Raw genomic sequence first — 20679 nt, 5'->3', positions numbered from 1 at the left:
TCGACGGTGCAGAACAGGCCAGTCACAATAATTGCAGACTTCTCAGGAGGTGTACATCAGGTTATGTGTCACATTAGGACGTAGATTTCCTGGCGAAGCTTAAAGTGGGCATGAGGACGAATGCAGCAACCTCCAACAACCGCTCACCCACCCTAACCGACCTGTGTGACTGCAGCCGAGCTCACACAAAGAACTTTTCATGCCTAAACCTAACAGCAGCTTTACATGCTAATAACATGAAGTATTTTTTAACCCTTTCATGCATGAATTATGACAACTTCAATCAGGATTTTTTTCTTAAGTATTTTTATTCATCTTTAGGCATGAAAAAAGATTTTTGAACTTCATTTTTTTAAACATGTACTTTTCAAAGAGTTTTTACATGTGCACTTAGGTGGACAACATCACCTCTGAAGTGGGTGGCAGGGTATGGAGTGACACGTCAGTGTCCAATGTACTGGGTTATGTGCAAGTATACCATCAACAGCGACACAAATACAAGAAAACAGCCTTTGAATAGCTGTCCACTGTAGTGACCACTAAAGGGTTAAAAAATGAGTGACGAAATAATTGACTCCACAGGCCTCCAGTCCAAATTTTTGAGGTTTATTTCCTCTAAAAGTGGAAAATATTAATTTTGTGTACATGGATGTTGGTCAGTATCCCACATACGAGACCTCTTAGTATAAAAATGTTTCCAAGAACATGAAAAATTTGAAGATTCATGTTCAGAAAAATAGAAAAAGATTAAAAGCTATGTATATTTTATAAACTGTCAAGAGACTGTGTTGACCTCCTTAATATGCTCTAAAACCAAAGTATCCATAGCAACAAAATGTGTTTCCTTAGAAAATTAAGCTTTTACACCCTTTGTTTGTACTTTTTTACAGGAACTTTGAATATTAACCCCAACTTAAATCAATTTTCTTATAATCATAAAAATTTGCTACATGTGTCCATTTCTGCTTCATTTAGATGTAAAAAAGCTAAACTAAATACAAGGTTTCACACAGTTGCAGTATCTCCTTTTAATAATTAGAGTCCATTTGATGCTACTCCTTTTTTTAAATCACATAAGGCAATTAAAATAAAGTTCCTACCATGCTGTTAAGCTGAGGAGCAGTCAGTCATCCAGCCAGTGGAAACGAATGAAGAGACTGAAAGGATTATTAGAGCTCATTACTGTCCAAAATGATCCAACGTCTCTCCAGGGTCACAGCTCAAGACACAGAGGGAGCAGAGACACTGAATATCTTTTTCATTAAGAGGCTTTTTTCCCTGCTTGTACCAAATGAAAGCCCTGGCAGAGAGGCATGCTTTGGTTGTGATCAATGTGGGGCATTTTCTATGAAGCTTTGTCGAGCACAGAAGGCCAGTGGTTTTCAGTCTGTTTTTGGGAAACACAAAAGCGGACACTGTCAGACGGAGCTGTGATGTGCGGGAGGGGGACAACAAGAACTTTTCTGTCTCGCCGGTTGTTCTCTTCTGTTAAACTGAATTAGCTCTGCATGTATTGAGTGTCAGACTGCTCATGCTCAGACAGACGAGGTCTGTCTCTCTCTCTCAGAGAATAAAGATGCTTGTGGCTGCGGCACCTCCGGCCCTGCAGGATTTCACAGATATGAATTTACACTGTGCAGATGTGCATGAACATGCACGAGAGCAGATTTTAGGGCAAAAATTAAAGCCGGTGAAGAATTTAAATACAGTAAGCTGTATTAATATATGTATGTATATGTATACTGTATCAAAAAGAAAAAGTAGTTATGAACAAATATGACATACAGAATGATACAATTTTTTTTTTAGTTTAGGTTTAAAAATGCTTTGTTTTCTTTCATTTTAATTTATTTTATTAAGTTTAAAACAGTCATGTAGACATCCCAGTGCCTCCTTTAAAGCTCTGCGTTTGCAAATTTGACCAGTTAGACATAGTCATGAAATATTGCTTCAGTTATTTCTTCATTTTTACCCCCCAAAGGTGAGTTTTTTCTTATTTGAGTCAACTAAAATATTTTTTACATCTACAGTTAGTTCACTATAAAAGCCTTGCTGACATACTGACTATCAAAACAAACAACAGCTGAATTTTTTTTTTACATTTAAACTCAGTGTTCGCAACTTGAAAACACAATAACGACACATTAATGTCATGGCTGCGAAGCCGGTCTGTTTATGATGCGGACACGGAATAGACAGAGCTGAACTTTAACAAGAGGCGAGTCGTTTACTTGGCCAAAAAAACCCAACAAATACAAAATAAAGCAAAAGTGAAAAGGGTCGAAAACTAAACTAAAACCTAAACTCAGAAAACTAGACTGTGATAACTATGACAGAAGGACATGAAGATGAGTCTGGGCAGGAGCACGCGAGAAGCTATGAGAAAAAACATGAAACGTGACCTGAACAGAATCATGAAGGACCTGAAAGCTTGACGTGACTTGGGGAGAGGAAAACAGACGCACTGACAACGAACTTTCTTCTTCTTCTTCTTTCTTACATTTGTATTGGCGGTTGGCAAACAATTGAAAGGTGCATTACCACCACCAACTGGTATGGAGTATGGTCTGGAACGACGCTCAAAAAATAAATAAATAAATAAATAAATAAATAAAAAAATTTCCTCAAATCCTTCCAAACAGGTTCCCCTCTTTTAAAAACTGAAATAAGGCCTGATAACATTTACTTCCCGATTCCTTTCGCAACAAATCAACAAGATCCAGTTCGATTTTTAGGTTACTGAGATTTTGAATCAATTGTCTCCTCTCAACCTGATACCTCTGACACTGCAACATGACATGTTCTATAGTTTCCTCTACCCCACAGTAATCACATTTTCCGGTACTACTGACAACGAACTGAAGGAGACAGTGGCTTAAATACACAGAAGGGTAACGAGGGAAGAGGAAACACCTGGGAAACACAGCTGACACAAAAGAACCTGAACACCACAGGGGAGGAAAAACTAAAAACACTGAACATGGGCACACAAGACTTTCAAAATAAAACAGGACATAGCCATGGTAACACAAGCTTGACACGAGAGACAGAGAGGGAGTGAGAGACGAGAGACACAAGGGGAACCTACATAGAAAGATGGCATAGAAGAAACATAAACCAGACTAAAGGTTCAACCAAGACAAACTAATAATAATAATAATAATAAAAGAACGTAACATTATCTCATAAGTAATCCCAAATACAAAACAACTCACCTACCCCCTTAACTTAAGAATAACACATGAATTTAACATTATATCAACATAAGAAATCAACAGTACAAAATAATTCAAAACACTGGGCCACCAACCCAGCCCTGACACATTACTGTGAAGTCAAATTCAGTGTTAATGTGTTTTCATATTCCATGTTTTCTCTGAATTTCATCCATCAGTGACAAAACAATAAAACATTGCTTTGTAATTCACAGTATTCAAAGAGAAAGAAAAACTCGCTGTGTGTTAAGTTTGGAGTTTAGTGTGGATACAGAAAGAATAAGTGACATAAATATAAACACTGCATTTATTGATCCATAAACTGACATTTTTATTTTATGTTTCTAGGCAAACTGAGTTTATTAAATTAATCGAAATATAATTTCCATGTTTGTCTAATGTTCTGCGTCTTCTCCTCATTCTGTCACTGGAGTACACAGCTGCTTGGTCTAAAAGTTCAAAATAAAGAGAAAAAAACAGAAAACTAGGTCATTTTTGTTAGGTTGTCATTTTTCTTAGTGTAGATCAAAAGAACTTGGCTGTCTCGTTGGAAAGGAAAAGATCCAAAGAGATCTAATATTAATGTCTTTTACATCATCAAGACACTAACGAGCTGTTTTGAGACGAGTCGAGGGGAACAATCTCGTACACGCCTGACAATAAACTGTAAAAACACATTTTCCTTGTTAGTGCTGGTTGTTTAAGGTTGTATCATGTCTGAAAAATCAAAAGCAAGAACCTTAAAATGTGTGGATGTGACGCATGACAGTGACATACTTCTTTAAACTCGATGGAAAGATCAGTGTCATGTTGGTTTAACCTCCTAAGACCCGAACACTTCCACGGCATGCATTTTTAATTTCTCTTTGATATTTGGGCTGATTGGGACCTGATGAATGTAAAAACAAAGAATTAGCAGATTTTTTTTTACCTAATTTTTGTTTCTAACAAAAATGAGAGCCGCATATGAGGATTTTCGTTTTAAATTTCGATAGAACAGTAGCAGTATAATGTCCTTGTAAGTGGATATCAGGCCCTTGTAGAGCATAATTGAGTATTTTGGTCTAAATAACCCAAAATGTGATGTCCACATATGTGGACGCCAGGTCCTAGGAGGTTAATATTCCAGAATCATGGTTATTGGCTGGTAATGGTTACTGCTTTCCACCATCTTTGGTCCAGGATCTGGGGTTCCCAGCAGGAATCTTTATAAAGGAGCTGAAGTTTCTTTAACAGAGTGGAGACTCAAATGTCAAAATGTCCACCACATCTGAAGGTTTCACAATCATGGACAAGCGATTCGTCTCCTTCTCGGTACCTTTCAAGCTGTTGCTGAATAAAAAAAACATCCTTCAGATTTAATGGATTTTTTATGTGCTCAACAAAACCTCTAATGCTTTAAAAGGTCTATTTATCTGCTGGTGTTGTGTGATTTTGTAACCATTTTGGAACGTCACAGAGAGACAGTTCAAAGAGAACTGCAATCAAAGTGAAACCAGACGCGAGGTTAAAATCCCGTCCCTTACTTCACCTTGCTTTTGATTTTATAACCTTTAGCAAAAGCTTCTCCTGAAACTTTAGCCACAAACAACTGGCAGCAGCTCTCGTCCACACTGAAGATCACCGAGCGTCCTCTCACATGAGCAACAATGCACTTCTCGCACCGGACTGTTTATTTTGGAGCGCTGCCACGGCTCATTGTTAAAACAACAGTATCCTACTCAGGCTTTGATGGCCTTTATTTCCTCACCAGCTGCCTGCAATAATCCTCTAAAAGGAATATAATCAATCCTCTTCAAATCCACTTTTAAGGTTGTCTGCCTGCTCGTGTCCAGATATTAATCATCGCTTTCTGCTTTATCCACCAAAATAGAAGTTTAAAACCCCTAAAACATGCTGGCTAATCAGGGGACACATTGAGCTTATTTCCCATGGAGATAGTATAAATAACCTGCAGCATGTCACCTCTGTAATGTAGGGGTTGAGCTTTTTTTATTATGCAGGATTTGGATGAAAATTTGTGTTTATGATTGTTTATTTGGAAGCATTAAACAGAAGAAGGCTTGACCAAAAGAACCACAGTTTACTTTGGATTGCAGTGCAGTAAATGTCTGAGAACACGAGTAAGTATATAACCGTTACAGTGTCCCAAAACAACGATTACAACATGGCATAAATACTGGCCAATGATGACATGACTTCAAATGGCTTTTCTGTCAGATTTTATCTAAAATCAAGGGTCTTTTCTCAGTGTTTACAAGTTCATTGAATACCTTTGTACTGGTTTTATGTATGCTTTTTTCATTTTATGGTTTTACTGTATTGTAATTAGGGCACTCAAGAGAGTACTCCTATGGCCTTCCCAGTTTAAATAATACTAATACTTTTAAATGGTGACTTTACAAATAATTTTTCTTGTAAACAAAATGAGGATAAAAAGGTCAAGGTTGACTGAATTACTTGTTTTTGGACCTGGTATGTTCAGTCATACCTCCATATTACTATTTTAGGAATTTTCTACAGTAGCTTTGCATGATTTACATTTTCATAGTTCAAAATAATCCTTCTTTGTCTTATTCATTCTTTTTTTATTATTATTTTTTTTAGCTGATTTATCTTCTCTTCCTTTCAGACAATTTTCCTCTGACTGGTTGTCTCATGATAACAAAGTGGGTGGGTGGGCGGAGCTTCAGTCCCTAAGAGCTCTCTCTTTGATCTGATATAAAACCAGAGCTACAATTTGTGTAAATACATGCCCAATTTTACATTTGTGTTTTATTTCTCTTCCATCATGTTATTTTTTATTCAACTGTTTAATTGGTTAGTCCACTTTTCTTTTACTTTGCCAGCTTCACATGTGCCAAACTTACATTAAATATTCTATTTGTCCCAGTGCACTATTCTCCATTTGGGACATTTTAAGGTGTCTGGATCTAAATATAACTGTAGCTTGCACCTTGTGTTTAATCCATGATCCATCCTCATCCGCGATGGGCAGCAGGTTTGTGTAACTCTATCGGTGCATGCCCATGTAAAGGAGGAAGGCTTCACACCAAGGACAATGGTGTGATATAAGAAGGGACAGTGCCACTGGTAAAACCGCAGGCTAACGATCCCATTTAACAGCTTCTGCGCTGGAGTTTTGGAAAAGCTGAGACACTTTGTGTTTGGACCTGATCACAAACAAACTGTTCAGTGTTTCTGTCCATGTACTTGTGAAGCAAAGTGGGTGAGTATGATAATGTTCAGGATGCATTTTTTAAGTGTTATGTTGACATAATTTTTAATTCAAGAGATGATTGGTGTGTTTTTTTAAATCTTTGATTTAGGAGAAAATGAGCACCGATGGGGAAATGACAATTTTTGGGGTGGCTGCCCAGTACCTGCGCAAGTCCGAGAAGGAGAGGACGGAGGCTCAGACACGGCCGTTTGACAGCAAGACGGCGTGCTTTGTGAGCGATGAGAAAGAGATGTATGTCAAGGCTGAGATCCAGGAAAGGGCAGATGGCAAAGTCAGTGTGAAGACGGCGGATGACAGAGTGGGTGGACTGAAGTGTTGCTCTAATAAACTGCTTTGGTGACAACTGAACACAGCCTGGGAAAAAAAGAGCTTTCTGTATATGAGATGTCTCACGAGGACATTATTCTTTCTAATATTTTAGAAGGATTTTATACAGCTGTCATAAAATCTGCAATAAAGAACCTCCTGAACTTTATTATTCTGGCTTTCAACTGAGACATTTAATCTTGCCTGAAGCCCTAAATGCTGCTTCAGTTTCCACAAAAGTAATAATTTGAATGAAAATGTGATTCCACATTATTAAAATGTGTAAAAGCAGTAATTATCCTGCAGGCATTTGGCCTTTGAAAGACCTTTTTTCCCCTTAACTTTGGGCATCATGTTCCAATATTCATCTTTTTTCAGACTTTAGCTGTCAGAGAGGACCAAGTGTTTCCCATGAACCCCCCAAAGTTTGATAAGATTGAGGACATGGTGATGATGACACACCTCCATGAGCCTGCTGTGCTGTACAACCTCAAGGAGAGATATGCAGCTTGGATGATCTACGTAAGTCAAACATAAAATATTAAGCTGCGCGCAGAGTTAATTAAAACAGCGAGGCGTTAAAAATTGGAAACCAGATTTTCAGATTATTCAGAAGCTGCAGTGTGATTGTTTAGAAACAGATGACTTCACTCTGGGCTTCATAATTTATATAAGTAAAAATGGAAACTTAAACTAGGAGTTACTGTCATTTTTTATGAATTATTTTTGTAAAAAATACTGAAAGTTTTAATTTTATAACTAGGAATATACTTTACTTTATTAGAGTGGATCCATAATGTAAAAATTTTGCTAAAATCCAATTTGAGATGTTTTTTTTTACATTAAAAAAAATACATTATACTTTATCTGTAGTATAAAAACCAAAAGTGTGAAATTGTCCATTTTCATACAGTATAACTAATTTGATAGTTGTGCTACAATTTTCATATTTATACAGTAATTTAGCCCCTTAGACATGTGCACAATGAGAAATAAGTTTCACAGTCTATTTCTGAATAGATTCACCTCACACACACAGATACCTGTGAACTGGTGTTCAGCAACATAGTATGAATTTTCTGTAAATGAAGCACAAACTTGCTAGGCCTTTTAAAAACTCACAGCAAGACACATTCTCCAAAAGGTCCCATTCATTCACTCATTAGGAGGCCTAATCGATAGCAAATGGCTACAGGTACCTGTGTCGGCACACCTGTCAATCAAAGCAGCTGCAGGCCTAACTTTAAGCTTTATCAACATCTAAATGGATGAGATATGAAAACAAATAAAACAAAAAATAAATAAATAAAAAATACCCCTCAATAAAACTCTTTGAAAGCGGGAAACATATTTGAAACAAACTTTAAATCTTGTGAAGTTTGGCATGTTAACATGACAGTCTGTGGGGACTTGAGTCTGCCTTGTGTGGAGATTAGAGGAACTGCAGTTTTGGGCACTTCTACATTAGCTCAATGTTCAGCCCCAGAAGAAAGGACAGAAATACCCAAAACCAAATTAATGAAATAGTCTGTTTTAATGAAGCAGACTAATGTTCCACATGTGGTCAATATAACTTTTGCTGTGATGGAGATTTGAAGGCTGAATTACTTATGCAGCTGCAATGAGCCACCTGATGTTGCAATCGAAAATCTGAAAGGCTCTTCCGTGTTTCCCACGCAGACCTACTCTGGACTCTTCTGTGTGACTGTGAACCCTTACAAATGGCTGCCAGTCTACAACCCAGAGGTGGTCCAGGCCTACAGGGGAAAGAAAAGGATGGAAGTCCCCCCTCACATCTTCGCCCTGTCTGACAACGCCTATCAGTTCATGCTCACAGGTGCCAAAGCAGAAACGTCTCTGCAACAGGAATCTTTATTATATTTTTCTTACATTTTTTGTCTAACTTCCATTTCTTCTGTCCTCAGACCGTGAAAATCAGTCTATACTAATCACGTAAGTTTAACACAGACTGTTTCTGTTCACGAGGACTTTGCATCGAATGACTCATAGGGTGAAATGTTGGCTTTTTCATTTGTTTTGTTCCTCAGTGGAGAATCTGGTGCAGGAAAGACTGTCAACACCAAGCGTGTCATTCAGTACTTTGCAACAATTGCAGTGTCTTCAGACAAGAAAAAAGAGGCAATTAACAAAATGAAGGTAAGTTCATCAGCGGTCAGTCAGTCAGTGTTTCAGAGTGCAGTGGGCATCAGATTTACGTGAAGGTCCGCTCTTCATCAGGGGACTCTGGAGGATCAAATCATCCAGGCCAACCCTCTGCTGGAAGCTTTTGGGAATGCTAAGACTGTGAGGAATGACAACTCATCTCGCTTTGTGAGTGAGCCTCAGGGACTTTACACTTTGATTTAATTTCCCAGATGGTTGTGAGAAATGAGATGCCCCTTTTTTTGTGTTGAACAGGGTAAATTCATCCGAATCCACTTTGGTGCGACTGGTAAACTGGCATCTGCAGATATTGAGACGTGTAGGTTTATACTCACTAAGTTTGGATAAAGAATGAGGTAAATTATCTTTTCACAAAGAGTAAAATGTTTTTTCTTTCTGAAAGATCTGCTGGAGAAGTCGAGGGTGACATTTCAGCTGCAGGCTGAGAGAAGCTACCACATCTTTTATCAGCTTACTTGTAACAAGAAGCCTGAACTGATAGGTGAGCTGATGAATTGTTTTTGAACTACTTTGATGCTCTCAATGCTCATTTGCATAAACCTCATTTCCTTCCCTTCAGATCTACTTCTCATCACCACCAACCCCTACGACTTTGCCTTCATCAGTCAGGGAGAAATCAGTGTGAAAAGCATCAATGACGCTGAAGAGCTAATGGCTACAGACGTGAGTGGACAACCAGAGCTCGCTGAGCTGAGTTACAGCTCATTCAAATCTGACTTGGCCTCTTTTCTTCTTCTTCTTCTTCTTTTAAATACAGGAAGCATTTGATGTTCTGGGCTTCTCCTCTGAAGAGAAAGCATCCATCTATAAGCTCACTGGTGCTGTGATGCATTATGGGAACATGAAGTTCAAGCAGAAACAGCGGGAGGAGCAGGCTGAGCCAGAGGGCACTGAAGGTGAGGGCGATACAAACAAATAAACAAACAAAAGAAAGAGCTATGAATGAGGTCACATATCTATATTCTTCTGTTTTCCCTGCAGTGGCTGATAAAGCAGCATATCTGATGGGCCTGAACTCGGCAGATCTGCTGAAAAGCCTCTGCTATCCCAGAGTGAAGGTTGGAAATGAGTACGTCACCAAAGGGCAAAATGTTCAGCAGGTAAGCTCAGAATCTAAAAGCGTTTCATCCTGATAACAGCTCAGTCACACCAGAGTAAAAACAAGATGGAAACCTCTTTGCAACTATGTAAAAAAATCAGCAGTTGCTACGGTGATTGATTTCCTTTTTTCTGAATTTGCCAAACATTTGTTTGGCCAACATCCTCAGTCTCTTGGCATCCAGAGGTTGCAATTGCACAAGTCGCCTGTAGGGAAGCAACCTGTCTCCAAACAACAGCAATCTAACTCAGACTGACTGAATGACATTTAACAGATTGGCGAATGCTTAGAAATGCTGTCTGAATTGTAAACGCAGCTAGATTGGCAGCACTGTGTGATCAATATGTGCTGATGAGCATTTCATGCCCCCCTCCATTGTTTTCCCTGGAGTGACTGTAGCATAAGCAGCCTACACACTCCGAGATTCTGAAGTGTGACGCTGAACGAACTAACTTGGATAGGACATCAAACATGATGCATGCAGTCTGTACAACAATAATGCTAAAATGAGGCCAAGATGCGAGGCTATCTATCTATCCCGTTATGCTGCATCCTCCTCAGCTTAGTCTTTAAAATGACACACAAGGTCACATCATACAAAGAACTACATAGATGTCTTTTGTGCAGCAATGTATGAAGATAATTCACCATCTTTCCAGGTGTACAACTCTATTGGCGCCCTTGCAAAATCAGTCTACGAGAAGATGTTTTTTTGGATGGTCGCAAAAATCAACCAGCAGCTCGATACGAAGCAATCCAGACAACATTTCATTGGAGTTCTCGATATTGCCGGCTTCGAGATCTTTGATGTGGGTGTTTAAAATATATCTGTACATTCCTCACAATCTCACAGAAATGTGTTTATTTACTTGAATAACATATTTTATGTGTTTAGCACAACAGCATGGAGCAGCTCTGCATTAACTTCACCAACGAGAAGCTGCAACAGTTTTTCAACCATCACATGTTTGTGCTGGAACAAGAAGAATACAAAAAAGAAGGGATTGACTGGGAGTTCATTGACTTTGGTATGGACCTGGCAGCCTGCATTGAGCTCATTGAAAAGGTATTTATATGCAGTATGATTTAAAAAATAAGAAACATGAAACTTAATGTTTCAAATGCGAGAATGTTATTAACAAGAATTTTGGGTTTCCAAGCCAATGGGCATCTTCTCCATCCTTGAGGAAGAGTGCATGTTCCCAAAATCAACAGACACGTCTTTCAAGAACAAACTCTATGACCAACATCTTGGCAAGAACAACTGCTTCTTGAAGCCCAAACCAGTCAAAGGGAAGCCCGAAGCCCACTTCACGTTGATGCACTACGCCGGCACCGTGGACTACAACATCACCGGGTGGCTCGAGAAGAACAAAGACCCGCTCAATGAGTCGGTGGTGCAACTTTACCAGAAGTCATCAGTCAAAATACTGGCCATGCTGTACGCGCACTACTCTGGATCAGATGGTAAGTATGCCTTTTTTCCACTAGCGCTCGATTGTTTATTAACATGATACGGTCGTGTTATGTTTTAAACTGTGTCATTGATGCAGAGACAGCTGCAGGAGGAGCCAAAAAGGGATCCAAGAAGAAGGGGGCATCGTTCCAGACTGTGTCGGCTTTGTTCAGGGTAACATAAAATTTACCAGTGGTTTCTAGGGTCCGCATCAATTAGAAATCATCCTGGAAATCAGTTTAAATAAGTAAAGATTGTATTTTTTAATAGTATATTAAAAAAATAAATGGTAACACCAAAACCTGTCGTTTTCTTCACAAATTGTTTGGGGGGGAATTAAGCTTGTGGAGTAGTTTCCTTCGTCTGTATTTTTAATGGTTGCCCCAGATTTGTTCAAAGTTAACAAATTAGTGCCTCCTAGAAAACCTTTTTTATGGGTAATCTTAAATATTGCTAAGCAACTGCTAGTCATGAGCATAACAAACAAGTATTCCTGAGTTTAAAAAGAAGTCAAAACTATTAGAACAAAACTTCTACACGTGTGGATTTTCTGCAGGAGAATCTTGGGAAGCTTATGACCAATCTGAGAACCACTCACCCTCACTTTGTGCGCTGCTTGATACCAAACGAGACCAAAACACCAGGTAGTTTTTAATAATCCACTTATTTTGACATTTATATAACCACAGTAATGCAACTAAAATAATTACTGCCTTCAATAACAGGCATAATGGAGAACGGCCTCGTTATCCACCAGTTACGATGCAACGGCGTGCTGGAAGGCATCCGGATCTGCAGGAAAGGCTTTCCCAGCAGAATCCTCTATGGTGACTTCAAGCAGAGGTAAACACTCAAAGCTTTTGAATATTTCATAATTTTTGGTCTTATACTCAGATTTATCATTTCTCCGACAGGTACAGGATTCTTAACGCGAGCGCAGTCCCAGAGGGACAATTCATGGATAACAAAAAAGCTGCAGAGAAGCTCCTCGGCTCAATCGACGTGGATCACACGCAGTACAAGTTTGGACACACTAAGGTTTTTAGTTGTTAACATATAACAAGGGTTAAATGGTAAAGAAGAGCAATGAGAAGGGAGAGTGGTAATGACCTTTCATTTCAGGTGTTTTTTAAAGCCGGCCTGCTCGGCGCCTTGGAGGAGATGAGAGATGAGCGACTGGCACAGGTCGTGATGTCCACTCAGGCTCTGTGTCGCGGATACCTCGTCCGGCTAGAGTATCAGAAGATGATGGCCAGAAAGTAAAGATGCATACTGCATTCATGTGTGGTGGACTAAAAACAAAGAAAGAGGAAATCATACATTAACTCTTATAGACTGTGCCAACAGGCCCTGCATGCTTTATAGATCCAGCACAGCTAAAACCTGCATCTTAAATGAAATGAAATTTCTACTTTGACAGGGACGCAATCTACACCATCCAGTATAACTTCCGTTCCTTCATGAATGTAAAGCACTGGCCGTGGATGAAGCTGTACTTTAAGCTGAAACCTCTTCTGAAGAGTGCTGAGGCTGAGAAGGAAATGGCCCAAATGAAGGTGGACTTTGGAAAACTCAAGGAAGACCTGTCCAAATCAGAAACCCGTCGGAGGGAGCTGGAAGAGAAAATGGTCTCCATCGTACAAGAGAAGAACGATCTCTTGCTTCAAGTCCAGGCCGTAAGTTAAGAACCACTTATTGTCCACGTGGGTGCTGCGACTTTTGAGAAATAATGTTAGCCCACAATCTTGATATCAGGAGGCTGACAACCTGCTGGATGCAGAGGAGAGGTGCGAAGGACTCATGAAAAGCAAGATCCAGCTGGAAGCGAAACTCAAGGAGGTGACCGAGAGACTTGAAGATGAGGAGGAGATCAACGCTGAGCTGACCACCAAGAAGAGGAAGCTCGAAGACGAGTGCTCTGAACTGAAGAAGGACATTGACGACTTGGAGTTGACCTTAGCTAAAGTGGAGAAGGAAAAACATGCAGTAGAAAACAAGGTGAGTCTCCAATCAACTGCTGTATCATCTCAGTAGAGGAGAATTGTTATATCTTCCTTCTTAATCATCGCTGTAGGTAAAAAACCTAGTAGAAGAAATCATGAGCCAAGATGAAAACATCACCAAACTGTCCAAAGAGAAGAAAGCCCTGCAGGAGGCTCATCAGCAAACACTGGACGACCTGCAGTCTGAGGAAGACAAAGTAAACGCGCTTACCAAAGCCAAGACCAAACTGGAGCAGCAGGCGGATGATGTGAGTTACCCTGCATGCAGAAGTACTGAAGTGTACAGCTGCTGTTAAGATGTGTAAGATGGCTTTATCTTTAGCTGGAAGGTTCACTGGAGCAAGAGAAGAAGGTCCGTATGGATCTGGAAAGAGCCAAGAGGAAGCTGGAGGGTGACCTGAAACTTGCTCAGGAGTCAATCATGGATCTGGAGAACGACAAGCAACAGCTGGAAGAAAAGCTGAAAAAGTAAGGACTCAATGTTTTGGTGGTGAAAAGAGTGTTTAAAAATGTTATTTTCTTTATACATATAGGAAACTGAGTTTGTAAGATACAGTTAACAGTTTGTGGGCAAACAAAGTGTTGAAGCCAGGAAAGGTGTTAGCTGTGAATGGAGGGGCTGTGAGTCACAAACCCACAAAGAATTATCGCTAGAATCTGTTTCCCTTTGTGCAAAGTTTTATCATCTCCCAGCTCACTGTTTTGGTTTCTGTTTGACATTCATGCTCCAAACACAAGAGACCAAAAGGACCAGAGCTGGTGGAGATGATAAAGTTTGTACACAGGCAGCTTTATGCAAACATATTCTTCAAACCAGCTCTTTAATCTCACTGCTTACAGCTTATTGCACTATTTAATGTGTGTTATATATTCATTTATGTGGCACTGTGCACTCACTGGTTACTTTATTAGGTTGCTTGCTAGTACTGGGTTGGAGCCCTTTTTATCCTTGAACGTGGTCAACTTGAAATAATGACAGATCCCTCAGAGTAACATATTTCTTTTTAACCCTTCAGGCTTCAAAAATGACAATTTTCAAGCATTCAGCGAGTTTTCCTTTTTTTTTTTTACAGGAAAGACTTTGAGTTGTCACAACTGCAGTCAAAGATAGAAGACGAACAAGCACTCAGTGGTCAGCTGCAGAAGAAAATCAAAGAGCTCCATGTGAGAATTGTTTTGAATTACCTGAGCTGGTGTCCACTTCAGGATTTACATTATTGGCAGATAATATAATGATACAGATGAGAAAGGTTCATCGACTGTATATCTACTTATTCTGCTTTGAGTAGAAACACAACATAAGAGATACAGTACATTTTATCTCCAGGTTGCACATCACTGCAACGTCACTAATATGAAGCTGATTCTGTGCTAATCTGTAGCGGTTTTCAACAATAGCACTCAACTGATTTCCGATGATGTCCAAAACATTATGGCCAATAGCCTGTACACAAAAGATGGACACTGGCTGTAGCATCACTGGACATTGCATCCTGATAGTGACACTAACTGGGACCATAGTTTACAAAATAAACGTCTTGTGTTCAATAAGACCTAAAACTAGTGATTGAAACTTTAAAATAATCAGGAAAGTGTTTACTGAGGTCATAGATTGTAAATAAAAAAGGCAGGAAGGCAGAAGATGAAAATTAGTCAGGTTTAAACCTCTGCAAGCGAATAAATAAAGAAGGCTCCACAAGACTGACGTCAGTGGCTACAGGAGGGGCCGTATCCCAAAAAATCTGACAAAGACATGACTTCAATTTCTTCTGCGTAATGTTTCATTATCAAAACTGGCAAAATGTGAGCTGGTTTTAACAAAAGCAACAAGAAGAACTGGCTTCACATGAGCTTTGGGAAAAGAACCAAGCTGACGAAAAAGAAGGTACAAGTTGCTCTGACCCACTTTTCTAAACTTTTGGTCTTAAGAAAAGTGGGTCAACTAAAATGTTAGCCACATGAACTGGATGTCTCACGTGTCCCAGGTTAATAAATACCACACATGCACTAAAAGCTTTCAATTTAAATGGTGCAAACATTTTTAAATAACAAATAAAATTCCTGAATCACATTTGCAACGCAGGCCCGAATTGAGGAGCTGGAGGAGGAAATCGAGGCCGAGCGTTCGGCTCGAGCCAAAGTGGAGAAGCAGAGGTCTGATCTGTCCAGGGAACTCGAGGAGATCAGCGAGAGGCTGGAGGAGGCCGGAGGAGCCTCCGCCGCTCAGGTGGAGATGAACAAGAAGCGTGAAGCTGAGTTCCTCAAACTTCGCAGGGAGCTGGAGGAGTGCATGCTGCAGCATGACGCTACCTCTGCTGCTCTGCGCAAGAAACACGCAGACAGTGTGGCCGAAATGGGAGAACAGCTGGATAACATGCAGAGAGTCCGGCAGAAGCTGGAGAAGGAGAAGAGTGAGTTAAGGCTGGAGTTGGATGACGTGTCAAGCAATATGGAATCCGTGGCCAAAACAAAGGTTGGTCATTAAACTTGTCTTTGTCTTTACGCTCACTTCAATGTAAAAACATTACAAGGTTTATGTTTTTGCTTTCCTAAATTTGAAGATCAATTTAGAGAAAATGTGCCGATCACTTGAAGATCAACTGAACGAGGTGAAAACCAAAGAGGAGCAGCATCTGAGGCTCATCAACGACCTTTCGAGCCAGAAAGCTCGGCTTCAGACAGAAAACGGTAAGGAGTAAAGTAAACAAGCTGGAAGTCAAATAAAGTCACAGATACACCTGCTTTAATTCTCTTTACACCTCCCATCCAGCTGAGATGTCTCGGCAGCTGGAAGAAAAGGAGTCCCTGATGTCACAGTTAACCCGCGGTAAGCAAGCCTTCATTCAGCAGATCGAGGAGCTGAAACGGCTTCACGAGGAGGAGGTGAAGGTAAGCTGTGCCGAAACACAGTAGCCTGAATGTTTGGCAGTTTAGTGTGTTCATGGTGTCGCTTTCATTCTGCTCAGGCTAAAAACGCCTTAGCTCACAGTTTGCAGTCATCACGTCATGACTGCGAGCTGCTAAGGGAGCAGTACGAGGAGGAGCAGGAGGCCAAAGCCGAGCTGCACCGCTGTCTGTCCAAGGCGAACAGCGAGGTGGCTCAATGGAGAACCAAATACGAGACAGACGCCATCCAACGAACCGAAGAGCTCGAGGAGGCAAAGTAAGAACAATCTTCATTTCACTTCAAAACCCGGAGAGTATTTAAATGTTGTGCTAATGATGACCCGAATTTCTCCTACAGGAAGAAGTTAGCCCTCCGTCTGCAGGATGCAGAAGAAGCTGTAGAGGCCGTTAACTCCAAGTGTTCCTCTCTCGAGAAGACAAAGCAGCGGCTGCAGGGAGAGGCGGAGGACCTAATGATGGATGTGGAGAGGTCTAATGCTGCTGCTGCCACTTTGGACAAGAAGCAGAGAAACTTTGACAAGGTTTGGTTTTCATGAGATATCCTAAAATTGCTGATGTGACTGATGCATTCGTTAAGAGGTTCAGTAAGAAGAATATCCTGCAGGAGAAAGGTAGAGTGGAACAGGTGAGAATTACTTTAATAGTGGTCAACACTCCCAAACCTCTCATTACGCAGCTGTTAATGAGACAAAACTCATAGGATAATTAAAGTACTGACTTCAGTTCAAGCCATAACTATTTGTCAGCAATCTGCTAACACTGCTCAGTTGTTTAGCAGCATTATAGAGGATATCTGGTGTCAAAGACCCAAAGGAAGGATAAAGATTGTATGATACCTGATGTCTTGTTGAGTGTCCAAATGCAAGCAGCATCATGTTTTGACAATAAAGTGATATATTTATCTGAAACCATTTACTGATACATGAGCCTTTTATTGTAAAGGTTGTTGCTGAGTGGAAGCAGAAATACGAGGAGGGTCAAGCAGAGCTGGAGTCAGCTCTAAAAGATGTTCGCTCTTTGGGTACGGAGAACTTCAAGATGAAGAATGCCTTTGAGGAATGCCTGGAACAAGTGGAGACACTCAAACGGGAAAATAAAAATCTGCAGCGTATGTCAAGGTCCCCCTTTTTATAAAAATCTCTAATAATGCAGCAAAATGTCGATCGTTATCATGATTTCCTTCTCACTGCAGAGGAAATCATGGATCTCACGGAGCAGCTGGGAGAGATGGGGAAAACCATCCATGAGCTCGAGAAATCAAAGAAACAGGCTGAGCAGGAGAAATTAGAGGCTCAGACGGCTCTGGAGGAGGCAGAAGTGAGTAGAAGAACAATATTTAAACAAACTCTGCTGTCTCTGGGTATTATTGCTGCATGTCCTTGTTCAGGGCTCACTGGAGCACGAGGAATCCAAGATCCTTCGAGTCCAGCTGGAGCTAAACCAGGTGAAGTCTGAGGTGGACAAGAAGCTAGCCGAGAGGGACGAGGAGATCGAACAGCTGAAGAGGAACAGCCAAAGAATCATCGACACAATGCAAAGCAATCTGGATGCCGAGGTCCGGAGCAGGAACGACGCCCTCAGAGTGAAGAAGAAGATGGAGGGAGACCTGAACGAGATGGAGGTCCAGCTGAGCCACGCTAACAGGCAGGCGGCCGAGGCCCAGAAACAGCTGAGGAACATTCAAGTTCAGCTCAAGGTGGGCCACGTGTAGACAGCGAGAAGAGTTTGTTATTACCTCAGCTTAAGAACATGCTTCTATTTATAACATTTCTGTTTAGGAGGTCCAGATTCAACTCGATGACGCCCTGAGAAACACCGATGACATGAAAGAGCAGGTGGCCATGTCGGAGCGCAGGAGCAACCTCGTGCAGGCTGAAATGGAGGAGATCCGAGCAGCTCTGGAACAGGCCGAGAGGAGCCGCAAGCTAGCGGAGCAGGAGCTGCTGGATGCCAGCGAGAGAGTGCAGCTGCTACACTCACAGGTTCAGATCCACCAGTTTTACATGTGCACACATTTTTTTATTAGCAATAGATGGCACGACCACAACGGACAGCTATTGACCATGAGTTGGTGGTAGGGTTGAGAAATGTTGGGGGTCAGGCCAGAACTGGGGTTATATTTATGAAGAATGTGCAATCAGATGAAAGGCATCCTGCAGACTAAATGATTCAGTAAATGATATTAAATGATCAGGCTGCTCCCCCTGAGGTGAGATCAGTGAAACCTGCAGATAATTTATCTAATTTAGCGAATCGATGTCAGGTCATAAATTTGTTGACGAAAATCTGTGTCAGTGTCTGTCAGTAATGGGTACAAACCTCAAAAGTATTCCAGTTCTTTGTTTTTTCTTACTTATAAGTTTCAATAGATTTAGTAGAACAAATAAAAATATATTTGGCAAACTTTTCAAACCAGATTTTTATTTTTCTCAGAATTTTCTCAGATCGCAGGAGTCGTAGCTCTACAGTTAGAATCCACTTTTTCTCTGAAACAACATCTATTTAAATATTTTCAATGTCCTGTGAAGGTATCACGACTCATTTGGAAACCATCATCATTATTTGTCCCAGTTATGTTAATTCAAATCCTCGCCTGCAGAACACCAGCCTGCTCAACAGTCGGAAGAAGCTGGAGGCGGATCTGTCTCAGATTCAGAGTGAGATGGATGATAGTGTCCAAGCAGCCAGGAACGCTGAGGAGAAAGCCAAGAAAGCCATCACTGATGTAAGTCGATTTTTCTCAGTGTAAGCCTAAAAGATGCAGCAGTATGCTAGCCATTTTATTCCTTTTTTTCAGGCGGCCATGATGGCGGAGGAGTTGAAGAAAGAGCAGGACACCAGCGCTCATCTGGAGAGGATGAAGAAGAACCTGGAGGCGACTGTCAAAGACCTGCAGCAGCGCCTCGATGAGGCCGAGAACCTGGCCATGAAAGGCGGAAAGAAGCAACTCCAAAAACTGGAAGCCAGGGTAATCTGACCAAATAACATCTTTCTTCAGCTTTAGGAACAGGAGGGTGTTGCTCAAAAACACACGAGACTGACGACCAAACATTTTCGCCCTTCCAGGTGCGAGAACTCGAGAACGAGCTTGAAGTGGAGCAGAGACATGGCTCAGAGTCTGCGAAAGGTGTGCGCAAACTTGAGCGCAGGATTAAGGAGCTCACCTATCAGGTAGAAAAACCCTGTTCACTTTCACAATGCAAAGTTTTTACAAATGTTACAAAAAATGGAGATTGTTTCTTTTCTGTCACCAAAAACTAGTCTGAGGAGGACAAGAAGAACATGATGAGACTGCAGGAGCTGGTAGACAAACTCCAGCTGAAGGTGAAAGCGTACAAGAGGCAGGCTGAGGAAGCTGTGAGTGTTTTTTTTTTAAACATGTTGTAGTTAGATGTTTGGAGAATTTGGAGGATTTCATTTAGTTTTTTTTTGGTTGTTAACAGGAAGAGCAAGCCAGCACTTACCTGACTAAGTTGAGGAAGGTGCAGCATGAGCTGGAGGAGGCCGAAGAGCGAGCCGACATCGCTGAGTCCCAGATCAACAAGATGAAAGTGAAGAATCGAGACACGAGCAAGGTGATCGAATCAGCCAAAGCTAATGCACCTTAAACTCACTGTAATAAGCGCTAATGACTTCTTGTTCTTCTCATTTTCAGGTAAAAGATAGCGGGGAGTAGCGGCGATTAAACGGCATTAAGAAGATATCGAAAGCTGAGTCTCTGAAACTCATTTGAGCTCATTTACAACATATTCTTAATCAAACTTGTGTTTTTCTTCCATTTAAAGCCACTGTGGGTATAATTTATGTAACTTAATTCTCAGATAAAGACCTAAAATTGGTGGAGAACAAAATCAGAGATAAAAAGATGAAGCGGTGCTCAGTTACAGAGCAGTACCGCCACGATAACGTTGATCTGGACGCTGTAAAACGAGCAGCAGCATCCTGCCAGCGGCTGATATTTTAATAACTGGAAAATAAAAATTCTGTCTTTGGCTTCCTCCCACAGTCCAAAGACATATTTAGTAAGGTTAGGTTAACAAATCTTCACGTCATACACACAGTGGCTTTAAACCTTAGGCGAGGCAGTTATCTTCTGCATTTGCTTAAATGTATTTGTGTTGTGTTATTGAATGTGTGTTGCCTCAATTATAATAAAATCCTTAATCTTAAAAAAAGTGTCCATTAATACAAATGGCTATTGATGCATATGGAATAAAAACTGAGACCTTGTGATTGAATGAGTCGGAGCAAACATGAGACAAAGTAGG

At 40.7% G+C, this 20679-nt stretch overlaps 1 protein-coding gene across 1 annotated transcript; it reads left to right on the top strand.

Annotated features, from left to right (window-relative positions):
• Nucleotides 1–6550: 6550 nt before the first annotated feature.
• Nucleotides 6551–20664, top strand: LOC146388044 (myosin-4-like). The gene is made up of 39 exons (XM_084925133.1): nt 6551–6754; nt 7141–7284; nt 8443–8599; nt 8688–8715; nt 8811–8919; nt 9001–9093; nt 9181–9244; nt 9329–9427; nt 9506–9609; nt 9704–9842; nt 9928–10046; nt 10705–10854; nt 10941–11111; nt 11206–11512; nt 11599–11675; nt 12058–12145; nt 12227–12344; nt 12416–12539; nt 12624–12760; nt 12922–13177; nt 13257–13499; nt 13576–13752; nt 13827–13972; nt 14578–14668; nt 15588–15977; nt 16066–16192; nt 16275–16393; nt 16471–16667; nt 16749–16932; nt 17354–17519; nt 17604–17728; nt 17799–18107; nt 18190–18393; nt 19011–19136; nt 19209–19379; nt 19478–19582; nt 19673–19768; nt 19855–19986; nt 20067–20664. Exons 1-39 carry the CDS (start codon nt 6551–6553, stop codon nt 20085–20087), a joined length of 5817 nt encoding a protein of 1938 aa, XP_084781259.1. The 3' UTR covers nt 20088–20664.
• The last annotated feature ends 15 nt before the right edge of the window (nt 20665–20679 follow it).

Source organism: Perissodus microlepis, chromosome 4 (assembly GCF_051167445.1).
Source record: "Perissodus microlepis isolate ML-2025 ecotype Zambia chromosome 4, ASM5116744v1, whole genome shotgun sequence".
Classification (NCBI taxonomy): domain Eukaryota; kingdom Metazoa; phylum Chordata; class Actinopteri; order Cichliformes; family Cichlidae; genus Perissodus; species Perissodus microlepis.
The sequence above is the reverse complement of the archived record's forward strand: the minus strand, read 5'-3'. Positions and strand labels throughout refer to the sequence as shown.